Below are 21,531 nucleotides of genomic sequence, written 5' to 3' on the forward strand. Positions count from 1 at the left end.
CGCAACAACTGTTGTATATAAAACAAAATGTTGAGACAACATGAAAAAAATTACAGAATAATGAAAAAAAGAAAAGAAAAAAAAATATTAAAAAAAAATAATTAAAAAAAATCCGGGAGAAAAAAAAGATAATCTCTTCATCAGCTCGCACGATTATATCCACAAAAAGGAGTGCTTACTAATATTGTATCAATATAGCCAAAGCAAAATACATCAATACTATAGTGTGAAGAGCACTCAAAAAGTTTTGGTACAAAATAGATTAAAACACATTAAGTGATAAATATCACGTAAAAAAACAGAAAATAAAACGTAAAGAAAAAAACAGAACAAAATATAAAACGAAATCTATAAAGCGAATTCAAATAAACTTACATGGACCAGAAAATTTTCAAGAATGATTTAAAATATTTTCGCAATAAGATCGTCAGTTTCCAAAATATGAAAACAGAAGAGCAAATTGAGGTAAAAGCGTAAATAGAGGGCTTTTGTTTTATAGCGCGTTCTTACTGCAGTACTGAAGCGCGTTTGATTTGTTAGTTACCAAGGATGAGTCCGAAAAGTGATGAATAAAACTTATTGATTTTCTTAATTTTCTTCGTTTTTCTCTTTCTGTTTATTCATTGAATTATAGGATGGAAGATGTAGATTGCACACACATCTTATTCAATTTAAGCAAATTAAACAAAATTTTAAAGCTAAATATAATATAACTAGTATAATATAAGAACAATACGATTTTCAATACATAAATTCTACAAGTCTTTTACAGTATGGTATATCCCAAAACATCCACCCACATTTCCCTCCCTCGACTGAAGTCGTAATCTACGAAAAATTAGAATAACTAATGTCATCTATTAGGAAATTTTAAATAAGTATTACTAAAATAGAAAAGAACTCAGCTCGGGTTTCACAAAATAAAAACGTTAATTTTTCTCCTGCCCGAGGTTAGTTCGGCCATCACAAATACTGTAGTTGCCCGAACAGGATTCGGGCGACACTGACAGGGAGTCAAGGGTTTTTAAAAAACAAAAATCGAAAATAAGCACCTTCAAGCACTTCTTAAAAAAGCTACGCACCATGTGCAATGTACTTAACAATACCATTTCACATAAAAAGAATGAAAAAAAAATTCACCCTCACAAATAAGAAAGAAAATGAAGACTTACCGTAAGGCAATTTAGCAATGATTGGATTGGTACCTTCCAACGGTTGACTTTGACCGTTCTCATTTACGGCCATCACTCTGAACAAATATTCACCCCCTTCTGTCAATCCCTGAGCTGTAAACACCAATTCCTATGCGAAAATTAATTTAAAAACATTAGAAATTAGAAAACAAATAATCATTAAAGTGTATCTACCACTGAAAAAATACAATTCCAATTCACTAGTATATATAACACGTGTTAACTCTATTGTATGAGGAGATCCCTTTTCCATAGATGAAGGACTTTGACCAAGACTAATACTATCACCACAATAATAAAAATTACTTTTTCAAAAATGTATTTATTTTCCTGGATTGCTTGCTTAGAATACTTGATCAAATTTCTTTTATGAATGAATACGTTCTCAAATTTTATTTCTTATGTATTTTTAGGAAATGCAACTATTTATATAATTAAATGAGTTTTATTGCAAAATATTATTTTTTCTAAAAAAATATTTAGCTTTAAAGCTTGTTTGCTTAGAATAGATGATAAAGTTTGTTATTTTATGAATAAAAACGTTCTTTAAACTTAAAACTTGAGATAAAACTAATTATTTGTATCAAAAATTATAAACCAAAGAGGTAAACGCATTTAATTTCCCCCTTAAAAAAATTTATGCTCAAAAGCCTGTTTGCTTAAAATGCGTGGAAGTTTTCTTTTTTCTAATTGCTAAATATATTTTTAAATCTTATTCGTACACTATATTTATCTGAAAGAGATGCAATCATGTATGCACCCTTTTGAGTTGAAGTTCATTACCCAATAAAACATGCATTTGTTTATAAAATTGCAAATAATAAATCGAATGTATTTTTTTTTCAGTTTAAAATAGGGACTAAGTTTAACTCAATAAAATAGGGTTTGATCAAGACATCCGAAGTAAAAAAAAAATCAAGTGGTATATGGCCTTCGCTACTATATAGCAGAACTTTTAGACACTTTACAACGATGCACTTTATTTTGATATTCGTAGAGTGCACTTTAAACGTCAAACTAAATTCTTCGAATCTAAATAACTTTCTGGGATGCACTGTTGAATAAAATGCCACCGGTGTGTTCCAAGCAATAGATCAAACCTCTTAAACAATGCATTCAAAGAATATATTTTTAAATCATGTATGGTTGACTGAAAAAAAAAAGAGTTCAAATGCTCACTACAACAACAACAAAAGGAAGAAAAAGAAGAAAACAAACTTTGTTAGATATCCAAAGTGTAGATACCGAACAGCTACAAAAATTAAGCATAACATAAAAACGGAGCTAAAATTATTACAGTCTATGGCGGTATAGCTCCGTTGTTTCCGGAAAAACCACAATCACTATAAGAGAACCGCGATGGCTCAGAAGATAGAGAGTTTGCCTTCTTATGAGGTGAACAGGGATCGAATCCCAGCGATTGACGGGATAATGCCTAATTATCAACAAAAGAAAAAATTTCCAGTTTTTTTCCGACAAATTTAGTCGCGCATTCCGCATCCGGCTTGTACCGACCACAGTGCTGACGTGAAATATCCTCACTGGTAGACGGATCATTGGTTAGAGCTCCCTTGCCGTCCGGCTAGCCGAGGGAGGTTCTCGTGGTTTTTTCTCTTTGTGTAACGCAAATGCGATATAGTTTCATCAAAAGTTCTCCAAGAAGGCAAATTTCTGCCCATACTTGATCTAAGAGTTCCCTTATCTTCTGGATTGGGTTCGAAATAACCAGGCTACGTAGTTGAACATTAGACGTCGTAAACCCAAAATTGGATCTGAAGTTCAACGACGGTTATAAAATCACTATAAGAATCCTTTTGATTTCCATTTTGTAACAAATTATGTTTGAATATATTATGAAAATATATGAGCAGTCAAAAATTCTTCAAACCTTTATAGTCATTGGATTACCATGAGATAAAAACCATATCAATATGCAAGAAAATGTACTGAACCAGATAATACATTTCAAATCAAGCAAAGATAAATAAATTGTCGACTGGATTCGATAAAAGTTCCTAAAGTGTAATTTTCATGAACTTTTTCATTAATTTCGATTTATTAATTGATTTTAATTGATTTCTTTAATTTAACGTTTTAGAGAATAAATTAATGTGACGTAATTTGAAATAATTTGCAATAATTAGTGTAAATTAGCTTAATAATTGCTCAATGCTCCTGGAAGCGTTGACCACTAAACACTAAGAGTGAGTCACTTAGTACCGTCATCCACTGAGGTGTACAAAATTTAAAATTTTTTAAAAAATAAAACATAATTTAAGGTAGATAAGACTTTTCTTATCTATCTCTGTGATTTTGACGATAGGTAAGTCTAACCAAGTCAACATTTTTGATGGTTTGCCATAGATGGACCAAAACATGATCTTTATGGTAACCATCAATAATTCCATCATGAATCATTATATTATTTGATAGTAACCAACATAAGTAACCATCACCCCAATGTAGGAATTCGGACTGATTTATGATGGTCCATCATTAGAATAGCTACTTATTGTGATGGTTATCTCATTTTAAACCATCACGAATTTCCATCGAATATCATAGAAATCAAATGTTGGAACGATCATGAACAACCATCATCCCAATGTGGGAATTGGGACTGATTTATGATGGTTCAACATTTAAAAAAAAAAACAATTGTTTTGATGACAACCAACATGAATTCCCAATCAACCATCATAGAAATGTATAGTTGATGGAGCCATTGCGGAATGAGAGTCAAATTTCTTTTGATGGTTAACCATCACAGTATTAAAGTAACATTTTCCATCATGGAGTGATAAAAGTTTGTTGGCAAATCAAAAACCATGAACATGTAATGGAAAATGTTGGATGATGGTGACCATCAAGTGATGTTGGACCACCATGAATGGCACTGAAACCAAAATAAACAGTCAAAAATTTTTGATGGGACCATCAAAATTTTGGACTTGAGTAAGATAAGACCTTTTCCAAAAAAAAATCTTAAATTTTTTTTCAGAAGTGTCACTTAAAATATTGTCAAATGTTGTGCAAAGTCATAACATACCCTGCAGTAGCTGGAAGCCACAACCCACTGACTGTGACTCGTTTCCTTCCTTTCCACGATGTAGTTCGTGATTTTACTTCCACCATCGTATGCAGGTGGTCTCCAGCTAATGGTTGCTGTGTGCTGTGTAATGTCCGACACCTCTAGTGGTCCCTGTGGTGGTCCCGGCAATCCTAAAATATTTTTAAAGCAATATTTATCTGCCTCATATTAAATAAATATTTCGATATGCTGTTCTTCAAAAGGTTATAGAGCAGTTTTAAAAATGTACAACAGCTACGTGACTTTAGTTACGAGTTGTTATAATAAATTATTCTGTTATAAAAATCAATTCGAATAAAGATAACTTGAAATCGAAATTTCACTTATTGTACAGGATGTTCTATATGAACTAATATATGTACTTATTTAGATGCTTGCCAAATACTGAGTGAAATAAGTAATAATTAAAATGTAATGAATTACCTCTGAAGAGGACGGGTTTCAAAATATGTTTGATTGCTGGAGAAAATTGTTGAAAGGTGATTATCAGAGAGACAAACTGGTTTTCTTTGATGGTTTTCCTATTCCCTTCTCCAGGAGTTAGTAATTATACATCAATATCATTTTCATTTTACGTATATGTTATATTTTAATTGGCGCCAATTAATATGTATACCTGAATGACCAAAATCAAGAGAATGTCGACTTTCATGGCTGAATGTCAACAATCACATAGTCGCTTTGGTGTATGTCTGAAATATTTGTTATATTCGATTTGGTATTAATTTATTCGTTCAGATTATTGAATTTATTCGATATTTTAATATCTGCCGAGGATAGATTAGGAGAAACATCAATATTCGGAGTACCGGTTAAATGAATACCGGGCAGTGGCACTTAACTAGATAATATAATCCTGGTATAACCTGGTATATAATCCCTGACTTATTAGACGCACTAAGAGATTCTATGTAAAATCTTAATTATCAAGTGATACTATACAGCTTTATTCTTTTCATGTGACTGAAACCGGTTTAAACTTGTTTAAGTTAGCGTATTAATGGGTAAACATTGTAATGCAATACGTTATAAATAAATATACATAGGAAGTATATGAAAAATCTCTTGAATAAAAACCCATTACACGTATGTTTAAATAGAAAAGTATTGGCCATAAACTCGTGCAAAACATGTATTACACTATAGTGCGTCTAATAGTTTGGTGTCTAATTATTATAATATACTAATATAATACCTGATGTAACAAATATCGTATATTTATATAATATATCGTCTAATTTATCCAATCCTGGAATTTATATTATATATCGTCTAATTTAACCGATTGATGCACGAACGTAAACAAGTGCAAACTGGTTTCAGTCTGATAATTATAATTTCACACAGAATTTTACACCTGATAATTATAATCTTACACAGAATCTTATAGTGCGTCTAATAATAAGGGCATGAACTGTATACAAATATTGAAATAGGGTTTGGCAATAACTAGATAAAATGTACCTGTTACTTTCATTGTGAAAGTGGCATCTGCCTGCCCGCTGTCATTCTTCACAATTATCTTGTACTTCCCTTCGTCTGTCTTCAGTGCTTCTCTCAGGTAAATGATTGCGTAATCATCGAATACAGTGTACTTCAGGTGCTTGTCCTCCTTCACCTCCAGGCCATCTTTGAAAAGATTGACATCAAAGGGACCCGTCCCTGAATAGAATATCTTGATCTTACCATTATCGTGCTCCGGGAAGGAGACCTCGTTGGGACATCTTTCGATTTTGGGAGCACCTAAGGGAAAACAAAACTTTGAATTTAATACTGTTATGTGGTACCTATTACTTGAGCAGTCATTGATAGAAATGTTTTATAGAGGCTTATATTTGAATGTATATGTCATATTATGTTTGGATGTATACTGTGCCGAATCAAGTTATATTCAAACAATTTTGACTTAAAAAAGAAAAAATAACATTTATTTGGCACTCAATCACATCTGAACAATAAATTTGAAATACCCGTTTAGTAAAAAACCTTAAATACAAAAAAAAAATCCTCAAAACTTCTAATTAACCTCGTTATTGACGCAAAATATCACTTGTAGTAGATGAATCATGGATTAGATTATTGACAAGTATTCTAAAAATATATATTTATTGTGAGGATTGCGGGACATTTTGGTAAAATAGAAAAAAAAGCTCTTTCATCATTTAAAAGAATTAATATTTCATTTATAGTATGTACAGAGAGCCGTTAGTAATTACGTAACAAAATTTGAAATAGTTGATCCAATACAGAGAACATCAAAAAGAAATTGTTTAAATGACGAAAAATTAACCAGTTGTTAAGTAGTTGCAATAATTTGTAGTCGCTTGTCTCAAATCTGAAACCAAAACTGGTAATGAACTAAATAGCGTTGACGTCTTTCTGATTATGAATCAAATTATTTTGATTTAGGGTAGGATTATTTTTAATAGTAAATGCGAATGAAATATTGCTGAAATGTTCGAACACAACAAACTTTGACTACACAGTCATCTCAAGAAGACCTATAAATGATGCGAAATTCGAACAACGAATTTAAAGAGGTGATAAAAAGCATTAAGAGGGGGGGGGGACTTACCATGAAGCATACGGTCGCAAACTATGTTGAAATGATCTCATAGCAGGGATCGCAAGGATTGTTATGATGAGAATTGTTTTACTTATAGGACATCAAAAGTACACCTGGCACCTTTGATCGAATTAGGGATTCGTTTGTACGTCATTGTAGACTTAGTAATGACTCCCAGAGATTCTACCCCGGGCAGACAAAAATTTTGCTTATAAGAAATACTACCGCTAATATGCAGAACTCAGTTATTTTGTAGATTGTCTAAGTTAATGCGCTGATTAACTAGGGTGTTACGTTAGAGTGCTGAAAATTGTTTCTTAAATTATTAGGTAATCCACACATTATCTAATAAGCAGTCGTTAATGAGAAAATAAGATCTTTGCTGTATTCTTAAATTATCATAATGTATCATTTCGATAACTAAAAAAATCAAATTAATACAATCAACACATTAGTTGACTGACTCAATCTTCAATTAAATAGCTATAATCATGCTATACTACAACAAAATTTACTGATTTTTTAAAGTTAAATAAGAATATTATTACAAAGAAATGAGAGGAACAAAATTTTGAACTTAAACGATACAGAAGTTGTTAATTTAAGTTCAATGTGGAAAACTCTTGATTTCGCACTTTAACGGAGCAAATTAGTTTATCTGCAAATAAGTTAGGTTATGTCCACATCTATAGATTTTGAGCTTTAGCGGTAACGTGGATAATATTTTTTACAGCTTTATTTTTTGCTACTATAATTTCATTTTACTATTACTATACATTGTACAGTAATTCGAGATCGTTATTTTAATTTTAGCGTGATATATATTGGTAAGCAGGTTATGACCTCGAGTAAAAAACATCTTATGGTGTTTCGTATAATTTAAGTGTCACATTTATTGTTTTTTATTCGTTATGTTTTACTGTATTAGTTGCTGTTATAGAGATTGATATCATGATTGATTAGAATGATCTAATCAAGCATTGTCGAACTCAAAATAAATTGTGATAGCAACTATTGTACATAATGCAAAATGTATCAAATTTACAAATGCGGTAATGTTATGAAAATAACAAAAGCTGCAACCATTTTATACAACATAATCCTACAATTATCCTGAAATCAGTCAATAAATGAGTAATATAAAAACAAATTTTTTAAAGTCAATCCCTACTTATTAAATAATAGCAATTTTTTCTTCCAGATAAAACTAAAATTAATTAAATTTCATTAATGAATTAATATTTGAAAATACTGTAATAATATCGAGTGTTTAACATAAAAAACTGTAGGCATTTAATGAATGATTTGCACAAGGTACAGGAAGTGTGTGAACTAATAGTAGGAAAAAAGAAAGCCGCGTGGTATCAGACAATTGGGTATACTATAGCCTACGTCACAGGTTGTGTTATTCCTACTAAATTTAACCCATGAACGGCATTTTCTGCGAGCCTAACTTCAAGCCACAAATAAACAAACGAAGTGTTTGATCGTTTAAATAGCTGCTCGCCAGATTTTATTGCATTATAAAGAAAAGTAATTGATATTCGATTTTTGATTAATAATTGATTTATGTGGATAGTGGCATAGAATTTAGCATTGCGTCATGGTAAATGTTATTCCTACTAAGTGGAAGTAGTTGTGTTTTTTTTATATTATACCCAATTACAAAAGTATAAATTGGGTGACGTGGACCACACGTGCTACCACGTCATGTTCTTTATTGAATGACACATTGAATAGAAAATAATTAAATATTTAAATGCGAGCGATAAACTATTTTTTTGTAGTTGTTCAAATAGAGCTATAAGTTAGACATTATCAATGATGTTATTGTTAAACTGTGTGAAAAACTGAATCGCTTATACTAAAATTTAAAACAATGACTCACGTATAACCCTTCAGAAAATTTCATTTTTTTTGCTCATCATTATTTAATTAATGAGTAGATATCTTTTAAAAAAAACAGTATTAACATCAAGTGTCATCTACTAAAAAATGTGTTAGACGTTTGAACTTTAAAAAAATGCATTTGAAGTTGAGTGGATAAAGAAAAAAGTATTTTATGAACGATTTAAAATTTGAACAAGATACAGGGAGAGTGTGAACTAATAGTAAGAACAATGAAACTTAATTGACTAATAATGTACTCACAAGCAATGTTCAGTTTTGCAGAGCATTTTATGGCACCTATGCTGTTACTCAGTTCACACGTATATTCTCCTTCATCTGTGTCCCACACTTCAGAAAATACCAACTTGAACACACCAGTGTCCAAATCTTTCTGAACAATGCGACCAGCTGGATGGATTTCTCGAGCATTTTTGAACCTGAAATTTGAACATACACGTTGTATTAGACGAATCATGTAATTAATGTCACAGGGGCAAGCATCTACTGTAATTTTCGTAATTCTTTTTTACTAAGTGTAAATAACACCGGTCGTCCCAAAATAGATAGATTTTTAATTGTTGCAGTGTTGTGCAAAAATTAGAACGTAGTAGCCAGTTTACTTTATACTTCAAAACATTTTTTACTTTGATTTAAGCTCACAAAATATTTAACCTTTAGTTTTCACATTAGTTTAAAAATACACGTAAGAGAATTATATATAATAGATGTTATAACTCAAATTGCCTATGCCTTGGTAGTTAGAACATCTCGTTTCATCCAAAAACTAAAGAAACATGCCACAATCCTTCTACTTTTATTTAATTATATTAGGGAACCCTAATTTTTATAAATGAATTAAACAAATAACATAAATGTTCTGTTCGTGGCATTAAGAAAATTTATTCTCACCATATCATTTTATCTACAGCAGAGTTTAAGGTAAAAGAATTATAACTCTTGTTTAAGAAATATCTTATTTAAATTCAAAGTATACTTCTGCGGATAAAATAAAGATATATTCTATTGCACAATACTAAAAAAGTAAACGAGTTTTTTTGAAAAATGATGAAACGTTGATATAATTAAGTTAATAAATTTTTGATTCAAAGGCTATAACGATAAATCACATTCTCAAATGTTGAAGATAATCGTATGTTTATTCATGAAACATACGACTTTCACGTATGCAAAAAGCTGGGCTGTTTACAATTTAGGGAAACATATAGATGATTTATCGATAAAGAATATTAAGAAAAAACTGGGCTAAAGAATATTAAGAAAAAACTATGCAAAAAGCTGGGCTGTTTACAATTTAGGGAAACATATGATTTATCGATAAAGAATATTAAGAAAAAACGAGGCTCATCACTTTTATTTCATCAAGCTCTTACCAATTAGTTGCTACCGTTCTGCAAGGTTTCGACAAAGGAGTCTGTTAACTAACAACGAATAAACTTCTTTTCTCAGTGGTAGATTATTATTTGAACACTCATTGATGTTACTATAGAATAATTTGTTTACAAGATTTACGCAAAAACACAACAAGGAGATTTACGCTCTTTTGCGTTAGCTTCCGAGCGCAAGATAGAAGCAACTGCGCATGTTTGCGCTCCTTTTAGAGGCTACGCATCTTTACGTTATATTGGCGTGATTTACACTACAAAGACAAAGCTACAAGCATGCGGTTTATAACTGTTAAATGTTGTTGAACTAAAAACACGAACATGGAAGTCCAATTTGAAGAAATGTACTTTATTTACGTTGACCTAGAGCTGCACAATGGGCTATGGGCGACGATCTGGAAAGCATCCCTGAGGAAGATCAGAATGGCATGGAAAATAGTTTGATTATTTTATAACCTTCGTTGAACAGCCGACCTAATTTTTGGATTTACGGCTTCTGATGTTCAACTGCGTAGCCTTGTCATTTTGAACCCAATCCAGAAGACAAAGGAGCTCCTGGATCAAGTATTGGAGGAAATTTGCCTTCGTGGAAGACTTTTTGATGGAACTAACACGCATTCATTTAGAGAGGAAAACCACGAAAACCAATTTCTTTTAATTCTTGCTATTTTTTACATGCATTTTACGCAAATGACTTGATATAGCAACCGTAATATTAAAAACTGTGGATATAGGTAGGTAATTTACGTTGAACTAGAACTGCATTATGGGCTATTGGAGACGGTCCGGGAAACATCCCTGAGAATGATCCGAAGACATGCCATCGCAATTTTGATCCTCTTCAGAGGGGATGACTCCCCTGCTATAGTAGCCAGACACCCAGTGGGCGAAGTTGCGCACTTTATGGTCGAACAGTTTAACGAGGACCGATACCGCGCGTTCTCATTCCCTGCGCAGGCTAATCAAAGTGGTCACCCACCCGCTTTCTGACCGCATCCAGTGAAGCTTGACTTCGGTGTTTTACTGGGAGCCGTGTTAAACAAATGTATTGATGAAATTTAGAAATGAATCACGTGATTTTTCAATTGGTTCATTCAATAAATTTTTTTATTGGTTTTTGTTTAATATTATGGTTGTCAAATTGCACTAGTTGCATAAGAAACTGAATATTTTTGCGGTATTTTCAAATTATAAATTATATTTATATTATAACTATACAATTTAGTTAGAAGAAGTTAAATAAACAATAAAAGTTCAAGTTTTGAATCGTATGCCCACAGCTTTAAAGAGATAATCCACGTCCATTGGAAATGTTTGTTTTGATTTTTTAATTGAAGTTATATTGATACTCCACTTCGTTAGCGGTTTTCAACTGACGTATTTTTGTAAAATCTCTCATTTTCACTTACATACGGGAGCGTAAGGATGCAATACTTCGTTTCACCTCAAGTTGACACTACAGGGAATGGTAGGAAATGTAATACTACGTAGTTCTTCGCTATTTTAGAATTACAGTTTAAATGTGCGTACAAATTTAAATAAATGCTGTATAATAAGAAAAGTTTACCTTGAAATATGCATTAAAAGTTTTTTCACGTTTAAATGTATTTCACTTATAAATACCTTCTCAGTAGAGCGAATATACAAAGAGAATATTAGAGAAGAGAGTATTGGAAGTTTTTTCATGTAGTAATGTATTTAACTTATAAATGGACTTGTATATATTTTCTCAGTAGCGCGAATATACAAAGAAAGAGGTGTTTTAGTTCGGCGATGAATTAGTTCCCGAGGCCAAGGAATTGGCGCATTGGCTATGTTTTAACATCGCTTAATTGTTCTTTTGTTTTTTATTAGTTACTAACTGTTAAATTTTTTTGTTAACTGGCGATTATTTAATTTTTTTTTGCTAGTCATCTACTGTTAACTTGTCTATTTTAGTTATTAATTGCTATTTTTTTTCACTAATTGTTAATTTTGTTGCGATTCCTTGTTAGATATTTTTTTCTGCTAATTACTAAATGTTTGCTTGTTTTTTTGTCTTTTTGCAGCTATTAATTGTATAGCTGGTTTTAATTGTTAGATAGTAAATTAATATGCACAGATCTACAAAAAAAGAAGTTGCATACAAAATAATTATCTAAAGCAAAGTATTTATGAACATCTACGTATTTTTTTTACTTAGATTTATTCAAAAAGAAATTATCTTTTTAAATATAATTTTGTTTCGTTTAAAATTAGTTTCGATTAGTTAAAAATATTAATAAGAAAATCTGTTTTTTTATAATAAGAAACGTAATAATAAGATAAACAGCACGATGTGACGTACATTTGCGAAATCTCTCAAATACTTCAGAAAATATCTTACCATCGAGCAGTTGGGAATGGCTTTCCAACACCTTCGCATTCCAAAGTGACAGGCTTCTTCAAGTTGCAGCTCGTGTTTGCAAGTGTGCGAATGAATTCCGGCCTCATTCCATCTGGAAAATATTTGTTTACATAAGGTTAGTAACACATTTATTCTCTACATTCGGTCTTAAAACTAGCTTAATTGAACTAGAAAAGAAGTTTTTAAGAATAATTAAATTATTTCTAACATCGACTTTTCTGTAAAATTTCTTTTTGAAATACAAACAAAAGAAATAAAAAAATGCTCCATTTTATCTTTGTGTTTTGTGATTGTTAAAAACATTGTAGTTCAGCTGTGATAAATTGCTACAGCTGTTATTAGTTATTGTAAATTAATAGCTAATACGTATCGTACTTTAGATATGGAAATCTTTATAAAATGCTCCACATTCAAATAAAAATAATGTGTATTAATATTTATAACTAAAATACAAACAATAGCTATTATAAAAATTTAGATACTTATTCTTTTGTGAAAAAAATTAAGACTCATAACAGGTTTCATAAAAAAATAATAAAAACATAATTTACGTAGTTTAATGACCAAAAACAATTTTGACGAGTAGAAAAATAGTCTATAGATTACCTGGCGTATCAGTGACTTTAGCCAACGTGGTTGCGTTGCTCGGTTTAATTAAAAAAAAAGTATCGTACTTTATTAAAGTATCGTATTTTATTTTAAGAAATCCTTGTGAAATGTTCCACATTCAAATAAAAATATTCTGTTTTAATATTTATAACTAAAATACAAACAATAGCTATCATAAAAAATTAAGTATTTATCATTTTACGATCGACAACAGTAGGTTTTGCAGAAAACAAATAAAAACATAATTTATGTAGTTAATGACCAAAATCACTTTTTACGAGTAGAAAAATAGTCTATAGATTACCTGGCGTGTCAGTGACTTTAGTGGGCATGGTAGTGTTGCTCGGATCGCTTTTACCGGCAACGTTGACAGCAAAAACTCGGAATTCGTATTCGTGATTTTCCATCAGGTTGATCACCGTATATTCACAGTCCGGTGTCACATAATCATTTGCTCTTATCCAAACATTGCTGTTCTTTTCCCTGCGCTCCACAATATAGCCTGGAATTTCATTTAAAATAGGTACTACTTTTATTAACTGTTCACATATTTTATTGCTAGCAAGTGATTTGAAAATAGTGAGTTAGAGTTTGCGTACGTTTCCGGTTTTCTATATTTGTGAACTACAAGACTCACAATCGTGTGGTGGATCTGTAGCTGGAAGATACAGGTGATTATCAAAATAATGGAAACACTTGTGAATAAAAGGGACATTTAAGAATTCGCTTTATAAGCATTAAAATATAATCTTAGCTACCAGTTTTTTTAATATAAAAAGTACATATATTAGGTGGTATGAGAGAGCTTTAGCAGAGTTGTCTACGTTTTGATTTTTTGTCACAAGCGTGAAATGTCAGATCTCACAGATTTTCAGAGAGGCCAAATTGTAGGAGCCCGACTAGTTGGAGCAACAGTAACCGAAACATCCCAGTTTAGGCGTTTCTAGAGGTACGGTGTCTAAAGTCATGACAGCATACACACAGCGCGGGAAGACAAGCTCAGCAAAGCAAAATAGTGGACGGAAGGAGAAGCTGAGTGAAAGAGACCGACGGGTATTGAAGCGGATTGTAATGTCGAAAAAGAAAACAACTGCAGCCAAAGTGACCGCAGAGCTCAATCAGCATCAGGATTCTCCAGGGTCAACACTTACAGTTAGGAGATACCTTCATAAAGAAAACATTTACGTCCATATTAATAAAGGAGTCCTTCAAAATCTAGGGTGTTTCCATTATTTTGATAACCACCTGTATTATCCTTCCACTAAAAAGTTTTAACTCTGAAGGTATCGGGTTTGATTCTGTAATGCTATTTTATTATGTCTTCCTGACATTCATTTATAACTTGAGCTATTTGACGTGAAATTATAGGCAATTCTTTATCTTTAGCACATAAGCAAACAAGCATGCTGTAACATGTTATAACTGATTTTGGGATAAACAATCAGATTCGCTACTTGCAAAGATGGTGATGAAGTATACACCTGAATAGATACACCTTTTCCCCATATTTCGCTCTGCAGCAACGCATGGAAGTTCAGTTACGAACGTTTTTAACTTCATAATAGAGTTGCACAAATGAGCTATAGGAGACGGTCAGGAAAACATCCCCTACCATCAAAATTTTATCCCCCCCCCCTAATCGCTTTGCTATCCCAAAGACCTGAGCCAACACTTCTAATAACTGAAAGCCTCCATGCGGTTTTTATTGGTAGTCCGATCAGACCACTATGAAGACAAACCAGTTTACAAAACAGCCATTTAATGGAAAATCTAGTAAAAATTAGAAAGTGGCAGTAAATATATGCCTAAAAATTTGTTTAATTTAGGAATATATTTGGTTTTCTCTTATTTACCTGTCAACCACTACAGATTCAACTCTCAAATATATATTATAAGTTTCTCTTAACTACTTTTAAAATATAATTTGCGCACAACTGGTTCACTTTTTAAATAATCTGCGCAAACTATTAATAAAATACCGTGTGGAGGCTTTCTGATGTAGGTGGGGATGCTTGAATGCTGATGCAAGCACTTTACGATAGAATAGTTAAGGAGTTCCGATACCACGCACCTTCGGTCTCTTCTCTATGGTCAGAGAGATCATCACTGACCACTGCCAGTGATGATTGTCATTGGTCTGCAACAGAGGAGACTTTTACTGGTCTTATTATCCTTCTGTTGGACAATTAAATGACGACATATTTGACACAAACTATAGTGTATATAAATGTTGAACCTACTGTATATAAAAGTTCACACTTTTTTAAACATCATTGAATAAAATTCAAATTAAATTTAAATGACTTAAAATATTTGAAATTTTTTGTTCCATATATGCTAGATTAAGCTGAATTTTTACAATAATAATTATTCACAGACAATTGTAGTTTATTTACGTCGCACTAGAGTGACACAATAGACTATTGGCGATGGTCTGGGAAACATCCCTGAGGATGATCCGAAGACGTCACAATTTTGATCCTCTGCAAAAGGGTATGGCACCCCCACTTCAGTAGCCCGACGACCTATGCGTGAAGTCGAGTCCTTTCCTGTGGACTGTTTAACGAGGATCCATACCGCATGCCCTCGGTCACTACGCAGAGTGATCCAAATGGTCACCTTCCCGCACACTGACCGAAGCCAGTGATGTTCTATTGGGAATCGTAACTTAACGATTAGCCCACTGCAGAACCATTCGCAGACAGATTTATGAATATAGTGCTGCAAATTGACTCTTGGGACTTGCTGCCAGGCTGGTCCATTTAAAAAAAATCCATTTTGAACTTTAATATTAAATGTATGTTAGAACCGTTACCTGTGATCTTGCTCCCTCCGTCAGTTCGGGGTTTATCCCATTTCACATCGACGTAACTCTTTCCTACTTTGTTCACACGGACATTCAATGGAGGAGAAGGAACACCTGCAAAAATTATTCATTTAAATTACATTTTTGCTTATGTACTGTACGTTATTTTAATACTTTTAGCATGTAAACTAATGCTTAATTAAAGGAAAGTCATGTTTTAATTCTGCACTGTATTATTCGTAATATCTTCCGAATTTTTAATAACTGCTATAAAATAAGAGAGACTGTTATAAATTAAGAGAGACTGCTATAAATTAAGAGAGACTGCTATAAATTAAGTGAGTCTAATATAAATCAAGAGAGTCTAATATAAATTTAGGGAAACTGTTATAAGTTAAGAGATTGCTATAAATTAAGATAAAATGCTAAAAATTTAGAGAGACTGCTATGAATTAAGAGAGACTGTTATAAATTAAGAGAGACTGATATTAATTAAAGACTCCTATAAATTGAGATAAATTGCTATACAATAAGAGAAACTGTTATAAATTATGAGAAACAGATGTGAAGTTAGAAAGATTGATAAAAATTATGAGACTGTTATAAATTAAGAGAGACTGCTATTAATTCAATTCATATGAGAGACGTGTAAAAACAAATTACGAATTGCTTCAGAGCAACACCACGCAAACAATGATAATAACAAATTAATATTGAAGACAAAGAGTTCAGAACACATATAAAAGTGTTAAAAATAATTTATTGAGAAATAGTTTTCATTATTAAAAATTAATTACAGGAAAATAAAAAACAGGCATGATTATCAAAATGAATATAATTATACACAATTATTATTTAATAAATTGATTAAAACGCATCTTGGTCAAAACGTATCTATTTTAATTACATGCGTACTTAATGTAACGAACTGTCATTTTAAATTAATTTCTAATGCAAATATCGAAGTGAAGCATGCTCACTCACTTGATTTTGTTTTTGCCTTGATGGATGCTGTCGGTTTGCTGGGGACGCTGAAACCAGCTGCATTTTTAGCTTTGACTCTAAACTCATATTCAGTATTTTCCATCAGATTTGGTACTAGAAAAAAGGAAAACAGCATTTAGGTATCCTTAATGCCAAACATTTGTCAGTTTAAGAAATCAGAAGTCATTTTCACTTTTTTGTAAAAAATACGTCACAGAATGTGCTTAAGTGTGTAAAAGATTATTTTCATTAAAAAAAATATCAGGTGATATTAGGAAGTTTTGAAAGTGGATGATTCAATTAAGTTTAACTATTTATTGACTAAAAATGTATATTTATTAGAACATTTTATATTAATTTTTGGTTGAACGAACATATTACGCAGAGTGATGAAAACGACGGTTGTTTTTCTTTCTTAGAAACGCATTTACTCTGAAACGCAATTTGTATCAAATTACTTCGAATTATGTATATTTTTTTGTATCACAGAGTTATAAAATATATATATATATTCAAAAGCTATCGCAGTTTGTACTACATTATTTTAAATTATGCATATTTTTAAAGATTATCACAATATGTATCAAATTAATTTGAATTGTGAAAGTTTACAGAGACAATCGATATTTGCTTCCCTTTTAGTTTGATTTGTGTATAATTTCGAAGATAATCGCAATTGGTATCGCATTATTTTGAGTTATATACATTTTTAGACTATCGAGATAAGTATCACAATACTTTGAATTATATAAATTTTCAAAAGATTAACTATTGTATTGTTTCTCGTTAGTTTGAATTATGCATAATTTCAAAGACTATCACAATTTGTATCACATTAATTTGAATTATTTAAATTTTAAGAGACAATCATTATTTGTTTCACATTAAATTGATTTTTGAATATTTTCAAAGCCTATCACAATTTGTATCACAATACTTTGAATTGTATAGATTTTAACAGATTAGGCTTCACTATTGTATTGTATCACGCTATTTTGAATTATACATATTTTCAAAGACTATCACAATTTTTTATCACATTAATTTGAATTATGTATATTTTCAGAGACAATTACTATTTGTTTCACATTAATTTCAATATAGGTCAATATAGGTTTTATACTAAGTTTCTGTTTTTCTAGTGTTAACAAAGATAATTTTAATTTGTATCCCATTATTTTGAATAATGTATATTTTCAAAGATTATAGACGTACGCACACAGTAATGCTAAAAGTTCAATATGGTTGTATTATAATTTTATATTATAACCGTTGTTGAACAACCAACCGAAAATTTTGAGTTTACGACTACTAATATTCAACTCCGTAGCCTTGTCATTTTGAACCCAATCCAGAAGACAAGGGAGCACCTGCAGGGGTCTGTCCAGACATTTTGTGAAAGGTTCGTTTTTGTAAAATTGTGAAAAAATTACTCGTAATTTGTGAATATAAAATAAANCTTTGGATCAAATATTTAAAATAGGATCAAATATTCAGGCAAATTTTGAGGACTTTTTGATGGAACTAACCCGCATTTGCGTTACATGGAGAGGAAGACCACAAGAACCTCCCACAGTTAGTCGAACGGCAAGGGACTCTAACCCATGATCCGTCTACCACTGAGGATATTTCAGGTCAACACTGTGGTCGGTGCAAGCCGGATGTGGATTTGTATCGACCCACCACCGCTGGTGTTCGAACCCGGTTTACCTCATTGGAAGGAGAAGGCTCTATCCCCTGAGCCATCGCCGCTCTCAGTATGGTTGTAGTGGTGACTGAGAGCAGACTGGAACACTAAAAAAAAAATCTTTGATGGCTCAGAGTTTCAATTGACTAAAACAAATTACCTGAACATCGCCCTCTTCCGCTTCGAAAAAAGTCAAAAGCTCCTACTCTATTTGTCGTCCAACTACGATTCTTATTAAGATAAAGAATAGAAAAATTTTACAAAGCAATTATGCAATTCGTAGGCATGCACTTTGATTAGAGTCAAAGGATCAAACCTCTCAAGGTGGTGTCTTTGACGAGTTGGTCAGAGATGGGTTTCCATCTTCCATCTCTTGGATCTCTATATTCCACTTGGTATCCATGGATTTTGGATCCTCCGTCACTCTTGGGTCTCTCCCAGATGAGGTTGACGCTCGTTTCATCCACGTCTGTGATCTGCGGAGTACCGGGAGCACTTGGAACATCTGAAATTAAAAACCTTCCATTAAACCTTTTTTCTTACATCTTTGTATTTGTTTACAATATTTCTCATCTTACGAGTACTGAACTTCGTGTTGATTTTTTTCTTCATAATCTAATTAAGTGCTCTGATTAAGTGCTAGATTAAGTGCTGAATCTGATTAAGTGCTAGATTTTCAATTATGAACTGCGTTTTGAATAATTTGTCTTGCCCAGGAGTTATCGCAAATAACGATTTTAAATAACTTTTTCAATCCATACTATTAGTTCACACTCTTCCTACTATCTTGTTTAAATGTTCAATCGTTAATACAGAGATGCCAACTGCTCCGCACACGCCAAAATAATTAAAAAAAGCGGTAAATAACTACAAAGTAAATTTTACAAACAATTGACAATTTTTGCTTGCTTTTTAAAAGGTATTGCATTACATAAGTACTATAAAGTGGTGAATTATATAAGCCTACAAATTATTTAGAAATAGCGGTGGATTAAAATATACTAAATTAAATCCAAGAATCACAATTGATAAACTATCACTTTAAAATACATATTTGCTGTCCGGAGCAAGTTGGCATCTCTGTTAATAAAATACTTTTTATTCACCAACTAAACTTCAAATACATTTTCTTAAAACTTGTAGTGGGTGATGTTAATACAGTTTTTTTTTCAAATATTAATTCATTCCTGAAATAGGGATGAGCGAAAAACGAAATGGAATTTTCTAATGCGCTACTCATTGTTTTAAATTTTACTATAAGCGATACTGTTTTTCACATAGTTTAAAAATAACAGTGATAATTTCTAACTTATAGCCATATTTGATATAAAAAAATTGTTCACATTAAAAAATATATAATTATTTTATAGTCGCTGTGCCAGATGTATTCATTAAAGAACATGACGTGGTAGCAGGTGTGGTCCACGTCACCAAATGTATACTTTTATAGTTGTCGGATACCGCGCAGATATATTCATTAAAGAACGTGACGTGTGATCCACGTCACCAAATGTATACTTTTATAGTTGTCGGATACCGCGCAGATATATTCATTAAAGAACATGACGTGTGATCCACGTCACCAAATGTATACTTTTATAGTTGTCGGATACCGCGCAGATATATTCATTAAAGAACATGACGTGTGATCCACGTCACCAAATGTATACTTTTATAGTTGTCGGATACCGCGCAGATATATTCATTAAAGAACATGACGTGTGATCCACGTCACCAAATGTATACTTTTATAGTTGTCGGATACCGCGCAGATATATTCATTAAAGAACATGACGTGTGATCCACGTCACCAAATGTATACTTTTATAGTTGTCGGATACCGCGCAGATATATTCATTAAAGAACATGACGTGTGATCCACGTCACCAAATGTATACTTTTATAGTTGTCGGATACCGCGCAGATATATTCATTAAAGAACATGACGTGTGATCCACGTCACCAAATGTATACTTTTATAGTTGTCGGATACCGCGCAGATATATTCATTAAAGAACATGACGTGTGATCCACGTCACCAAATGTATACTTTTATAGTTGTCGGATACCGCGCAGATATATTCATTAAAGAACATGACGTGTGATCCACGTCACCAAATGTATACTTTTATAGTTGTCGGATACCGCGCAGATATATTCATTAAAGAACATGACGTGTGATCCACGTCACCAAATGTATACTTTTATAGTTGTCGGATACCGCGCAGATATATTCATTAAAGAACATGACGTGTGATCCACGTCACCAAATGTATACTTTTATAGTTGTCGGATACCGCGCAGATATATTCATTAAAGAACATGACGTGTGATCCACGTCACCAAATGTATACTTTTATAGTTGTCGGATACCGCGCAGATATATTCATTAAAGAACATGACGTGTGGTNAATAGCAAAATTTTTATTTTTTCCCTCTTCGTAACATTGTCAAGTTTTTTCAGTCATCTTGTAAAAATTACGGTCGTCATCCAAGCATTCTTGTTGGCACCCTTTTCTGTATCACTCATGTTGGCAAATTCCGCCCTTTTTTAAAATACACAAGCAAAAATAAAAAATTAAGTAAACGTGAACAAAATCTAAAAACCGACGTATAACCGATTCCGTGCGTCGTACAAACGATATATTTTTACATTAAAGTGAATAGGAATGATTTGGGACCACACTAAAACGTCGTATAAGTGATCGTCGTATAAACGATGCTCCACTGCTTTAAGATAAAAAAAAAATCATTTTAGGACTTCGTGATAACACTAAAAAAATGTGCGAACAATGCCTGAACAAAATGTCCATTTTTAAAAAAAAAAATTAAAAAAAACATTTTTTTCACATTTTTAGTTTTTTTGTTGTTGTTCAAAATGTATATTCTTTAAAATAAATAAATAAATAAAATGAA

The 21,531-nt window shown here is 31.9% G+C and overlaps 1 protein-coding gene across 1 annotated transcript in view; it reads right to left on the bottom strand.

Annotated features, from left to right (window-relative positions):
• Window positions 1-21,531, bottom strand: part of LOC107453137 (projectin protein bent) — a 236,219-nt gene that overhangs the window by 42,531 nt on the left and 172,157 nt on the right. The window contains exons 94-102 of the mRNA XM_071185213.1: window positions 18,932-19,120; window positions 16,929-17,042; window positions 15,954-16,058; window positions 13,443-13,640; window positions 12,509-12,620; window positions 9,002-9,177; window positions 5,749-6,027; window positions 4,243-4,415; window positions 1,173-1,302 (exon numbers count right to left, since the gene is read on the bottom strand). Coding sequence (XP_071041314.1) covers window positions 1,173-1,302; window positions 4,243-4,415; window positions 5,749-6,027; window positions 9,002-9,177; window positions 12,509-12,620; window positions 13,443-13,640; window positions 15,954-16,058; window positions 16,929-17,042; window positions 18,932-19,120 — 1,476 coding nt within the window. The remainder of the gene's footprint in view (window positions 1-1,172; window positions 1,303-4,242; window positions 4,416-5,748; window positions 6,028-9,001; window positions 9,178-12,508; window positions 12,621-13,442; window positions 13,641-15,953; window positions 16,059-16,928; window positions 17,043-18,931; window positions 19,121-21,531) is intronic.

This window comes from Parasteatoda tepidariorum, chromosome 9 (assembly GCF_043381705.1).
Source record: "Parasteatoda tepidariorum isolate YZ-2023 chromosome 9, CAS_Ptep_4.0, whole genome shotgun sequence".
Classification (NCBI taxonomy): Eukaryota; Metazoa; Arthropoda; class Arachnida; order Araneae; family Theridiidae; genus Parasteatoda; species Parasteatoda tepidariorum.